General features: G+C 40.3%; 1 protein-coding gene across 1 annotated transcript in view; it reads left to right on the forward strand.

Annotated features, from left to right (window-relative positions):
• Positions 1–7,846: 7,846 nt before the first annotated feature.
• The window catches only part of PTEN (phosphatase and tensin homolog), an 87,210-nt gene continuing 80,911 nt past the window's right edge, over positions 7,847–14,145 (forward strand). Inside the window, exon 1 of the mRNA XM_081267098.1 lies at positions 7,847–8,483. Within this exon, the coding sequence (XP_081123224.1) occupies positions 8,405–8,483 (79 nt within the window). The 5' untranslated portion in view covers positions 7,847–8,404. The remainder of the gene's footprint in view (positions 8,484–14,145) is intronic.

A 14,145-nucleotide genomic window follows, 5' to 3' on the forward strand; every position in this document is an offset into this window, starting at 1 on the left:
ATCTCGCTCTCATCAAAAGGTGGCACATGCCTGAAATCCCAGCAGCACAGGAGGCTGAGACAGGAGGATCACTAGTTCAAAGCCAGCCACAGCAAAAATGAGGAGCTAAGCAACTCAGTGAGACTCTATCTCTAAATAAAATATAAAATCGGGCTAGGGATGTGGCTCAGTAGTCCAGTGCCCCTGAGTTCAATCCTTAGTACCCCCGCCCCAAAAAAAGGGAGACTATTTCTCTCCTGCTTTGAATTTTTACCCTATTATTGCTTTGGTTAGTAGAATGAAGCAAAACTGATGCTATTAATAGTTCTGGGCTTAGGCCTGCCAATTTTAGTTTTGCTCTCTTGAAAGATAATCATCATGTGAGGAAATCTGACTTCTCTGCTAAAGAGGGGTATACTCTCTGGAGAGAAAGTTACTATGGAGAGAGTGAGAGGTTAAGCTAGCCTCTTGCTATTCCAGCTACTCTAGTGGAGGCAATAGGTATGTAATTGAAGCCATCTTGGATCTTCTAGCCCCAGTGAAGCCAACCCAGCCATCACCACATGAAGCAGAGACAAACTGTCAACACTTATTCACAGAATACTGGTATTGCCATTTTATGCTACTGCATTTTGGGGTAGTATGCTATATGCAGTATTGATAACAGAAATTGGTATCTGAAAGTTGGATTATAATATAATAAAAACTTTAGGGTATAGACTTTGGACTAAGGCATTGGGTGGATATTGGAAAGATGATGAGAAATTCTTTAATAACAAATTAATTAGGTTTTGAAAATTTTTATTTTGAAACAATTTTAGACTTGCAGAAATGTTACGGGTTTATATATACTCTTCATCCAGTATCCCAAATATTAATAACTTATATAACCATAGAAAAGGGAAGGAAAAAAGAAAGAAAATGGTCAAAACCAGAAAATGAACATAAGGTACAGACCTTAGAAATTCACTAGATTTTCTAGTGATGTCCTTTTTCTGTCCCAGAATTCAATCCAGGATCCTACATTTGCACTTGGTTGATATGTTTCCTTAGTTAGGGGAGGAAAGTCTTTTTCTTTTTGGTACCAGGGATTGAACTCAGGGGTACTTGACCACTGAGCTACAACCCCACCCCTATTTTGTATTTTATTTATAGACTGGGTCTCACTGAGTTGCTTAGCTGGCTTTGAACTAGTGATTCTCCTGTCTCAGCCTCCCCAGCTGCTAGGATTACAGGCATGTGCCCCTGCACCCAGTGGGAGAAGACTCTTAATGGAGGACATAAAAGTAGTGAGAAAATTGCTATTGGAGGTTGGAGAAAAGGTGTTATGGATGATAAAATGTTTGGTTGCACTTGTGTGTAGTAAAACACATGATAAAAAATGTACCTAATGAACCTGCAGTTCTGGCAAAGGAGATGTTCAGGCTCACTGTTCAAAGTGTCAGTTGGATTATTTTAGTTATGTGAATGGTGCATGAGCAATGTATAATGGTATCACTAGAGAGAGATGTGTTTAAAAAGGAAATATTCAGTCTTTCAAGTTGGATGTAGATACAAGGCCTAGAAGGCTCTCTTTAGCCAGCAAGAGTCTCAAAGTAGGAAGTGACTTCAGGGACCACCTATACAAGGTGACCACAAGGTAAAGATCCAGTCAATGCTGTGATAGATACTACTTTTCAGCTAGACAAAAGGGTTTCTAAGAATCTGAAGGACTTGTCTTACAGTAACACCCAAAGTAGACATGTTTGCTTTTGAAAAAATTATAGATGTTGCTTTCTGGGCAAGGAGGGAACCCCAGTAAGAATAATACAAAACTTACAAAATTTGAAAGAGAATCTATGGATAAAAGTGCTACCAGTGTGGACTAAAGAGACAGTTAAAAGTGAGCAAAAGCATTTGGTCTCCTACTTTCTATGGGTAGGAAGCAGGAAAGGCAGTTTCTTTTCTTTTTTTTTTTTTTATTGATTGTTCACAACATTACAAAGATCTTGACATATCATATTTCATACATTAGATTGAAGTGGGTTATGAACCCCCAATTTTACCCCAAATGCAGATTGCAGAATCACGTCGGTTACACATCCACAATTTTACATAATGCCCTATTAGTAATTGTTGTATTCTGCTACCAGGAAAGGCAGTTTCTTATAGAAAAAAATAAAATTGACCCAAAGGTCCTAGCCTGAACCCCAGAGAGTGAAGCCAAGAACTAATGAGTAACCACACGAAGAGAAGCTCCAACCCATTTCAGCTCGTCCCCCTGAGGTGCTGGACATGTGGGTAGAGTTTCTTGAACATTCCAGACTCTGCAAAACTCATAGCTGGTGGACCACATGTCTATCTTTAACTGATATCACTGGAGAGCTGAAGAACTACTGGATTCTGCCCCCAACCTCATCTCTATCCCAGTCGTGGTGGTTGTCATTAAGTTTTAAAGTGGTTTATTATGAAGCAATAAATCATTGAAGCAGTTATCAAATATCAGGCTATTCTCTATTGCTTTAACTTCACTCTGTGGGCTATAAAGAGGTTGTAACGGTATCAGCCAAAAAAATCAAATTCTCAAGGCAGACTACATTCCAAAAAGGTGGACCCTGTATGCCATAGTCATTGTTCTATTATGTGTATAGTGTTGACACATAATATATTCCTGAATATTTGTTGATTTAATCATTAAATAAATGAATTCCTTACCATCAAGAGGACAAAAAAGATACTTTAAACAGATTTTGTATTATGTATTTTCTCTTTCAAAAAAGTAGTCTTTGTTGTCAGAAAAACTGATGCCTCAGAGGACAGTAGGATGTTCTGAAATGAAAGATTAGTAAGAGTGAAACAATAGTCAACTTTAATTCTTTCTCAATGTTCCTTCTATACCTACCTAGTCAAATGTGAACTACTCTATGAAACACCTGGTAGATGTCCCAATATCTACCCATATTGGAATTATCTCTTTCTATTATTGGAAGTACTAAAAGGCAGTATACTTGAACCTTGGAAGAATGAGGCAGTTTAAATTCAAACCAATAGTTATATATTTTTTTCTTTTATAGTTCATAGGACTAGAAGTAGGGTTAGTATTAAGACTAAAGTGCAGTACCAATAGTTAGCTTGGAGACTGAAACAAAGTTTTGTTTTGTCATGTTAGGTCTTTTCCTAAGAGAAATTGATTCAAAGGTCTAATTCCCAGGGACTAATTCCCTGGTTACAGGCATGATTTCTGAATGCCATTTGGACATAGTGAATGGCTATGTGGGTTTCCCCAAGAGCACCAAGGCCAACCCCTATTTCTCTGAGAACGATGATCTCATATAGTGCATCTCCCTGAGGGTGTGAAAGGTGACAGAGTACCATCTGAATGGCTTGATTTAGGACGCGGAAAGCTTATAGACAATAATTGGAAATTTTCTTTTAGAAAATAGTTACTTGTATGACCCATAGCAGTGCTTTCTGGAGAATGTCTTAGGCAAACCATCTTTATTTAAAAGAACAATAAAATTTATTACTAGGATAAATGAAAAAGGAAAAAGCCTTCTGAACCTTGGAAGAATGAGGCAGTTTAAATTCAAACCAATAGTTATATTTTTTTCTATTGTTTTATTTAGAAAATACTGGTTAAACATAAAACATACAGAAGATTGCTTAAACATTAAAGCCATTCAATTAGGTCTCTTCTTGAAAGGTCAGTGTCTAGGAGATGAGAAAGATTCTATAGCCACAGAGTTCATATAAAGCATTTTAGCATCAGAACCTCCAAAGAGCACATCAACTATATCACCCACATCAAGTTCCTAGTCAGTTCACTTATCAGAGAAACTAAGAAAGGAATTTTCTTTGGACAAACTTTGGCTATAGTAACAATACAGTTTTAGAATCAGCTGTTAGAAACCATAATTAAAGCTGGTTTATCATGATCAGTAATTATTCTATGTAGTTAGTCTCCCTGAAGCTTTATATAATTCTCCCTTTGTTACAAGCTTGTTTCTCCCTAGGGTGTTCTGCACACTGACAGGTAAGGAAATGAAGTGCTTGGAAACTAGTGTATTGTAATTTATGTAGAGCTAAGCAGATACATTGATTTGAATTTAAAAATATATTAAAACATTTTTTTCTGTGCATTAGATGGTGCTAGCCCATTAGAAGTTTCAGCTCTATCACATGGATAAGGACATCCCTGAGTAGAAGGAAAAAGTGAAGAAAAGTAAAAATTGGAAAAAGCTATATCAGTATTTTTTTTGAGGAATATAGTAAACACCAGGAAGGGAGAAGGTGGTGGTTTTTTTTTTTTTTTTTGGTTGTGTGGGGGTTGGGGATTAAACCCAGGGCCTTGTGCATGCCAGGCAAGCATTCTACCAACTGAACTATCCCTGTTCCTAAGGAGGAGTTTTTAATGCAACAACCCCCAACAACAATCTGATGTTGCTGTCAGCCTGGCTGATTATCTGCCAACATTGGTGATCCTTTCATTCACCACTAGAGAGAAGTAGAGAGACCTGATGTTCAGAGAAGCAGCAAAAGACTCATTTCCCATTTGCTTCTGTCAGATGGAAGTGCTTGTGGGTTGGTCTCATATTCCTGCACTTCAATCCTGGTGATGCACAGAGTAACTGTGCCAAGGAAATCAAAAGGATCCTCTCACTTCAAGCCCAAGACCCAAAAAGGATAGGAATGAACCCTGTTTCATTTTCTTCCAAGGAAGCAGTTCAGAGCTTCTCACATGCTTTGAGACTAATCCTTACACTGTGTAGGCTCGAGGGGGAGAGGCAGAGTAGGGCAGTGCTAATAACAGGGACTCTGGGGACAGATCAGAAACCTGAGAAACAAATATGGGACATTTTATCCTCTCCAGTCTACTTCCCTTGATCTAACTTCATTTCCAGTTTCCCCACCAAGCAGTAGTAAACACTAAATTGAGCACAACTCAGGTTTTTACCATGCAGTCTAGTAGAACACCTAGACATTAGGGACATCTTACCCTTGGATATTTGTAAAATAAAGAAATCTCTCTCACTCAGGCTGTGTGGGCAGGATTTGCATCCTTGGAAACCAAAGAGAGGACTCTTTCCTGCTGTTTCCAGATTGTTCTCTTATTTCCTTTCCCACTTATAGTCCCTGCTTCTTGCAAGGGACCAGGACCATGCAGAAAATCAGCCTCCAATAAATATCAACACTGAAGCTTCAGAAGATTGGTAATTCCTGCAGACCCTTCTTAAAAGAATGTCATACATAAATGCAAGGTTTAAGTAGCCTCACAGATCTTTAAGAACACTGTAAACATCCCTGGCTTAATTAGTAGTCACAGAGTTAGGTAATGGCCTGTGGCTTTCTGAGCGAGGCCTCTTGAGGTTTCCAGTCTTCAGGGGCTGCTTCAACTGTGATGTACACATATACAGTCGTTTTCTTATACATTTCATAAATCCTTGAGACCTTTCCAGGCATCTACTCATAGTTATTGCAATACATTTTTAATTGATTCCTGTTTTCCCGGTTTTCTAAAATGACCCAGTGCCTCAACCTAGGTCTCAAGTCAGATACTTTTGGACTCCAATTGTTACCTTAAATTGTACTTCCCTAGGGAAAAGAAAAAAAAAAAAAGAAAAAGAAATTCTTAGGTTGGTGTTGATGCCCATTCTCTCCAGGCAGAAGGTGGACTACTTGCTTTGTAGCTGGTTATTGGAGGTATAGGCTCCAGTTCTCATTATTTCTGATTAGCTTTCTCAAGAGGATAGGTCAACCAATCCTGGCTGTAAGCAAATTTAACAGGTTTGTTCTGGGCTGACGACCATTGCCTAGGGTCTGCAACCTGGTAAGTCATTATGGCTGAGACTACAGTAGGCGAAGCGCACTCACCAGCTCAGAGGTAGTGACTGGAAGTTGTAGCATCGGCAAATCCAACCAGAGGGCTGCAGTAAAAGATACCCTTTTACTCCACGAACTCAGAAATCCTAGGGTTCACCCTAATTAATAAGAGATGCGTCAGACCTTTGGGGCCCAGCACTTCTCCCCTGGTTGGGATCCTGCAGGCGATAGAGGGTAAGGAGTCTCAGGTTTCAGCCTCTGGGCTTGTTCTGTGGGTAGCAGGTGAGGAGTAAGAATGGTAAGTCTCCCCAGTGGTGTTTGGACGAGAGTGCTTGTGTAACCGGCTCTTCAGACGCTTCTGCGGGAAGCTGGTCTGTGTTCCCTTTTCCGGTACAACCCTGGGGGAATTCGCGGTTTGATGCTCATGCGGGGCGGGAGCACCTAAAGCAAAGGAAGCATAGCACTTGCCTCCGGAGCTACTAGAGGGGAGTGGGAATTTGGAAAGTTCCCCAACTAGGAACACACGTGATCCCCTCCTGAAAGTAGTTCCGACTGTCGCTCGTGTATCCTTCCACCCCCTTTTGAACCCTCCTAGGCCTTCTCGCTCCGCCTACTCGCAGGGCTGTAGCTTCCTACCGTTCTGTACTTTACACTTGGACCCCGTAACTCGGTCCTTGAGCCTGCACGGTCCGGCTGCGGGAGCGCCGAACCTAGCCCAGGGCGATCCGGCTTACCAGATTTTCTCGGCGGCCGAAAAGGGGCGGGGCGAGGTGGCCTGTAAGGACTGAGCTTGAGTTCAATGCGGTGACCTGACCTGGAGGGGAGAGATGCTTGTCTCCGGGAGGCGATGGAGGGGAGTGGGGTGCATCCCACTCACCGAGATTCTTCAGTTTACTTAGACAGCTGTGTTTTGGATTCTGGAAATTTTGGGGAGATGTGTTTGTGTCCATATTAGCGCGCACAATGAGCGCGTTCGGTTGGTAGCTTTCGTTTTAGGGCTAATGAATCGAGTTGCCTGGGAAGAGAAAGGTGGGGCAATGAATGGGAGCCGGATGAGGTGATACACGGCTGGAGACACAATAGGGGGTTGTTCTTTGTGCTAAGACTGACACCTTGAGGACACGGAGCGGGGAGTGAAGGGATATAAAGGCTGATACGGTTAAATTACTGCCAATGACTGATCAGACTATAGTGCAAACCGAGTGAGAATCCAGGCCTTGTCAGAGAAACGTAGGGGACGGGTGTCCTTGCTGCATTTTCTTATACACTGACCAGAGCGGTCACCTGGTCATTGTCACCTGTGAATACAGGTGACCTCAACCCGAGAGTCGGTGACACTTCTCAAAGAAATCAGCTCGTCCTTCACCATCTCTCCCCCGCCGCTACCCTCACTCCGCCACAGCCTACCCTGCCTGGGCTAGGTTTCTGGGCAGAGGTGGAGGTTCAGCTCGTTCCCACCTTCCAGCCGCGCTGCTGCAGAGACGGCCGTGGCCAGTGCAGTTCTTAGCGGGCGTCTCGGAACAAGCCCGAGCGAGCCCCCGGCAGTCACACTGGGCATGCTCAGTAGCGCCTGCAGGTTGGGGGTTCCGCGCTCGCCCCGGGAGCTGCTCCCTCCTCCAGCCCCAGCGCCGCCTCGGCTTCCCCTCGTTCGCCTCCCCCTCCCCTCGGGTTCCCGAGGCGCACGGGCTCCCGGCGGGCGGCGGAGGGGGCGGGCAGGCCGGCGGACGGTGATGTGGCGGGACTCTTTGTGCACTGCGGCAGGATACGCGTTCGGACGCTGGGACGCGGCTGCGCTCAGTTCTCTCCTCTCGGAAGCTGCAGCCATGATGGAAGTTTGAGAGTTGAGCCGCTGTGAGGCTAGGCCCGGCTCAGGCGAGGGAGATGAGAGACGGCGGCGGCCGCGGCTCAGAGCCCCTCTCAGCGCCTGTGAGCAGCCGCGGGGGCAGTGCCCTCCGGGAGCCGGCCGGCCTGCGGCGGCGGCAGCGGCGGCGTTCCTCGCCTCCTCTTGGTCTTTTCTAACCGTGCAGCCTCTTCCTCGGCTTCTCCTGAAAGGGAAGGTGGAAGCCGTGGGCTCGGGCGGGAGCCGGCTGAGGCTCGGCGGCGGCACCTCCCGCTCCTGGAGCGGGGGGGAGAAGCGGCAGCGGCTGCGGCCGCAGCTCCGGGGAGGGGGTCGGAGTCGCCTGTCACCATTTCCAGGGCTGGGAACGCCGGAGAGTTGGTCTCTCCTCTTCTACTGCCTCCAACACGGCGGCGGCGGCGGCGGCACATCCAGGGACCCGGGCCGGTTTTAAACCTTCCCTCCGCCGCCGCCGCACCCCCCCTGGCCCGGGCTCCGGAGGCCGCTGGAGGAGGCAGCCGTTCCGAGGATTATTCGTCTTCTCCCCATTCCGCTGCCGCCGCTGCCAGGCCCCTGGCTGTTGAGGAGAGGCAGGCCCAGTCTCTGCAACCATCCAGCAGCCGCCGCAGCAGCCATTACCCGGCTGCGGTCCAGAGCCAAGCGGCAGCAGAGCGAGGGGCATCAGCGACCGCCAAGTCCAGAGCCATTTCCATCCTGCAGAAGAAGCCCCGCCACCAGCAGCTTCTGCCATCTCTTTCCTCCTTTTTCTTCAGCCACAGGCTCCCAGACATGACAGCCATCATCAAAGAGATCGTTAGCAGAAACAAAAGGAGATATCAAGAGGATGGGTTCGACTTAGACTTGACCTGTATCCATTTCTGAGGCTGCTACTCGTTGCTTTTCTGTCACTGTTTTATAACGTGGGAGTAGACGGATGCGAAAAATTTCCGTAGTTTGGGTGACTGTAACGTTTACCATGATCATATTTCTGTACCATATATTTTGTGTGAATGCATTCAACCTAGGGTGTGTTCGGCTAGATGGAACTCTTGCCTGGTTGCAAGTGTCAAGGCAAATTGGTTTCTCAGTCTATGTGGTCTTTCGAAGGGCTATTGTCCGTTAATACAGAATACTGTACGCTGTTAGTGGATTAGTGAGCTCGGTAATCCGGTCTCCTAAATGAAAAAAAAAAGTACACGCTTTGAGGTTGAGCATATTTCGATTAAATCTTGGCTTAGGCCCTAGATCAAGGGTATAGATTAGATTAAAATGAAAATTAGTGTTGCACGTACGCATATTGCATCAGAATCTTGCAGTGATTGTTTTTAGTTTCCTGGGTTGCATTGATAGATTCTTTTAAAATGTGAAGTGTGGACTGATTTGCATAACTTTAGAAGCAGAATCATTTTCCACATATATGGTGCGCATCTGAGGACAAAGTAGGTTTGTGTGTTTAAACTAAGTTAACAACTTTGAACTGTATTTAGAAGTTTTGTAGTTTGAAATCAATAGAGCCATAATATGATTTATAGGGAACTCTTATTAGACCTTTGTTAAATTGGACTTTTTCTTTTCTAATGAGGTGATGATGGGATGATGTAGGCTGGGCCATGAAATGTACATTTCTGTAGCATTTTATGTTCAGTGGTCTTGGCATACCTAATAGAATGGAGATTGAGCAGTTTTTGATCCCGGATGATAATGTATATGTTCAAGGGTATTGAATGTTGCAAATGGTGATTGTAGAGGTTAAACTTCAGCTCCTACTTGAAGTATTGTAAACTGAAATTGCTACTTTTTTGGGGGGTGCTTTTTAGATTTCAGGTGCTCTGACACCTTTTGGGTATATCTTAGTTTTATTCGGATTTGATCTAATGACCTGTATAAATTACCAGCTTATATCCAGAAATGCTGGCAAGAGTCTTACTCCAGCTTCAGGTTGTAGGTTTGTTAGTTTTTTTGCATGCAGTGGATTAAATTTACTGAGTCAGCTTGTTGAATAAGACACAGACCCAATAATTTAAAGGTGTCTAGTTTTTTCTAAAAGTTAAGCCTTTGTACTTCAAAAGTTAGTGGTCATGGAAAAGCATTAATCTTTGCAGTTTCAGGTATAGCTAATTGGTTTTGATTAGGAATGGGGATAGAGCCCTCCTTTTTGCAGAAAGGAATTGAGAGCTTTTGGTAGGGCAGTATATAAGATGTGTGAAAACAGAATTGTTATTGGTCCAAAGTGACTGAATCTAAGATTTCTCAAGGCCTCTGTTAAGATCTAAAATTTAGTGCTGTAAATTGCAGCAGTGGACAATATTTAGTTAAAATTATGTAATTGCATAAGGATATATATATATATATATATATATATATATATATATATATATATATTTAATTGCTGGGAATAGAACCTGGGGCAAATACTCAACCACTAAGCTATGTATGCACATTAAAAAGCATGACTTTTATTCAGAATAAAAATTATTTCTTAGCAGATATTAGTAAGCATTTTGTTCAAAAGTAGAATGGCACAAAAGTGTTTATATGTCCTGCTAATAATAATTGAGGGGAATATTATTTTTTAAAAAATTGTTTTATTTTGGAAGAGGTTTTATTCTTTTGGATTATAATAGCTGCATATAAGGGTGCACAGATAATTTTGCCCAAGTTTTTGTTTTGAAATGAAGTGTACTGAACAAAATTTAAGTTTAAGAGAGTATTTGGAAAATTTGGAGTCTGTATTAATTGAAAAACTGCTAAGGCTGAACTTGACCACCTTGCCCAAAAGATTATTGGGGAAAAATTCTGATTTGTGACTTACTTCAAAAGCAGTTTATTACTGGTTTGAATTAACAGTCATCTAGATATATAAGATCAAATTAAATTTCTATTTAACTTTTAAAAACTCATGCAGAGAAATTATTAAAATGCTGGCTGGTAGACAGATTTAGCTTTCACAGTATAATTATGCTGTTTTTGCTTTTTCCACTTGATTTAAAATTGTCAGGGTTATAAGATCTTAAAATTTTGCCAATTTCTTATGTGAGTAGTGAGGTGATGGGCAATTTCTCCTTGATTTCACAGTTCCTGGGCCTCTGCACATGATAATTTATGTGAATTAAAGAACTTTCTCTAAAACTACTTTTGGTTATGGTATGTGTATAAAGCAATATCAAATATTGCTTCAAATGAATAATGACTCTTAATTTCTATAATTGTGGTTTTATTGAGCCAATGTTGATATGAGAAAAAGCCAGAAAGGAAATGTTAATGAAGTTCTTGCTCTTTTGTTAGTTGCACTCCCAATAATTTTGATATACCAAAGCAATTTGATTTCCTTGGTTTCACTTTTAATGTTTTGTGCTGGGAACTGGAATTAAAATGGTCATTGAAGACTGGCAGGTTGTAGTGTCTATTTCAGCAGTTAGCCTGGTAAAAGTTAAATTCCTTTATAAAAGTAATGAATGGAGTAATTGTATTTGCTAAAGAAAGGTTAATAATTGATTTCTCAGAGGAAAGTTTAAAATGGTAATTCAGTTTTAAGATATTTTTTCAAATTATTCTAAGAATTTTTTAGTAGGGTTTTATTCTTAACGTTAGTCTGGAAAGTAGTGACCAATGGGAGACTAAAAGATTTAGTGTCTTTAGAATTTAGAATGCATGGAAACTTTAGGTGTCTCTTGGATTTTTGTCCTTTGATAGATTTGCATATTTTCAAATGCTCATGTTCATGGGAAGTATTTTTAAATTAAAGGGAGTATAGTAATTATTAAAGTTAGCTATTTTTTTAAGGTAAGTCGTTATTGAAATTTTTAAAAAAATATCTTTTTCACTATCTTTATGTAGCTACCAAACTGTATTTCCTGAAAAACACAACTGGATGACCTAATTGCTATATAATTTACAAGCTTCATTTTGTAAAGCTTATTCAAGAAGAAAGTGCATCTGAAAGGAGTAATTTACAACTTAAATTTTAACTCGATATAAGGAAAAAGGAATTTTATTATTGTCAGTTGCACAAGAATATAGTCATCTTATGTAGATTTATGTTACTTATAATATATTACTTACTAAATGATTAAAGATAAATATGTTGAGATATAGCCACTTATTTGTAGACTTTTTTTTTAGAAAAAGGAGAAAGATGCATAGTATTATCTTAAAATTTTAATAAATGAGAAAGGCAGCTAGTATTACTTTTGTGCAGAATAGTTTTATCTGCTTTCTCATAACTATATAAAATGTATAAACTTCTTACTGTTATGAAGTGGCTTACTTTTTGGAGGTGAAGTCTTTAATTCTTATTTTCAAATGTTTCATGTTGGAATTTGCCCCCTCTTGCTATTTTTTCTTTTGGTAATAGCTTAATACCTTTAAAGAATTTTAAAGCTACTTCTAAAGTAATCACTGCAGTGATTTTTAATTGAAGAATTATTTATTATAGGAAATCAATTCACAAAGTTTCAACATTAATTCAGTCTTGAGTAATCATTTAGTTTTTAAATTTTTATCTCAGTATCCAAGGCAAAAGTGTAGGATATGTTTTTATATTGATAATGTGTGTGAATTCAGTTTGTAAAGAGAAATTTAGAAGTGTGTGTATGCATATGACAGTTTTTTATATGCTTGAAATGTTAGGCCGCTGCCATACTGTAAGGATTTAGCTTTCAGAAGGTACGTTATTAATGTTGTTTAAGAAATGTATTTGTTACTGCTTCCTTTTCTATAGAAACCATTGGCTTCAAAACACAATTTGAACTTATATGTGTAGAACTCATTACTCTTAGCCTTTGTTTCCTTTTTTTCCTCCTTAGACAAACTGGATTTTCAGAGTCAGCATTGGAGAGTTCATTTGTGGCCTGAATTCATTAAGAAAAGGTTTTAGGGTTGGTTCTAAAGACAGTGAATTAGGATAAGTTTATCAGTTTTTGAGATTATGATCAGAAATGATTTCCGTACTCACTGCCATATGTCTGTAATTCCAGAGACTCAGGAGGCAGAGGCAGGAGGATCAAAAGTTCACAGCCAGCCTCAGCAATTTAGTGAGGCCCTAAGCAACTCAGTGAGACCTTGTCTCAAAATAAAAAGGGCGGGGGATGTGGCTCAGTTGTTAAGCGCCCCTGGCTTCACTTCCTGGAACTCCATCCCCCCCCCCCCCCAAAAAAAAAAAAAGATTTTGCAAATATTTAGTTCTGTTTTACAGTTGCTTTCTGTCTGACAGCTTTGAAATTACTTGATAGCTTCTTAAATTTCTAAGGATTTGTGGAGCAAACTTTTACCCTTAATTCTTTTTCATAGATCATATTACTTCCACATATATTTCTTGCTAGGTGTGGTTGGAAGTGTTTTGGTCGGTGAATAATGGTTGTCTTTTTAAGGATTGAGGATATATGCGTTCATTACTGCAAATATATTTGTCATGAAAGGTGAAATTAGTGTATTGGATTTGACTCTTCACCTTGCCTTTAATTTCAGATATTTTTCATTAGTTGAAGAAGAGGTATTAGTAATTTCATTCTTTTAAAGTAATTTGCAGTGGAATAATCTTGAGTGGAGGTAATTGAAGGATGAATTTATTTTGGCTGGAGTGTCTTAATTTAGTTCAGAATAATTAAGGCAGACTCTGTATTTGCCAGGGTTGACATTAGGGCATGGATGGAGTTATCAAGATATTAGGTATACACCTGTTGATAGTGGTTAAACTATGGAGAGATGGCATTGTGGCTAACCTGCTAGCAAAAGAATGTTCTTGTGGGGCTGGGGATGTGGCTCAAGCGGTAGCGCGCTCGCCTGGCATGCGTGCGGTCTGGGTTCGATCCTCAGCACCACATACAAACAAAGATGTTGTGTCTGCCGAGAACTAAAAAATAAATATTAAAAAATTCTCTCTCTCTCTCTCTCTCTCTCAAAAAAAAAAACAATGTTCTTGTATATAGCATAGAAAAGAAGACTGTGAATTATTTTTTAAACAATTATGCATATGGTTATCATCAGTAGTCATCACTTCGAATATGAACAGTGAATCAAATGTATTGATGTTTGAATTCTTTGAAAAAAATATATATAAAGTTAGGAAACTCTGTTCTTAATATTTCTAAAAAATGAGTTTTCTTTAAAGAAGAAATTACCTTGGAGAATATTATTTTTATAATTTTCATCAAGTCAAGTCTGTTCAAATTACGTTAAAATAGTGACCATTTTATCTACTCTTTACTCTTTAAGTGTTTATATTGCTTCATTTTAGATTTTAGGCTGGTGTGGACTCTGGAGCTAGACTGCCTATGTTGTAATTCTGGCTCATTATTTAGTAGCTGGATAACTTTGAGTAAGTTATTTAACTTATTTCAGTCTATTTTATCTGTAAAATGGTGATGGTACCAACCATATAAAGTATATCTTGAGTAAATGAGGTAATGTAAGTAATTCATTGAACATATATTATACCTGCCCTGCCTCATTGTAAATACTTAGATAGTAGCTGATATATATTTATATTTCAGTACTTGGGAGGTTGAGGCAGGAGGATTACAAGTTCTAGA

This window comes from Spermophilus citellus (assembly GCF_964194105.1).
Source record: "Spermophilus citellus genome assembly, chromosome: 15".
Classification (NCBI taxonomy): domain Eukaryota; kingdom Metazoa; phylum Chordata; class Mammalia; order Rodentia; family Sciuridae; genus Spermophilus; species Spermophilus citellus.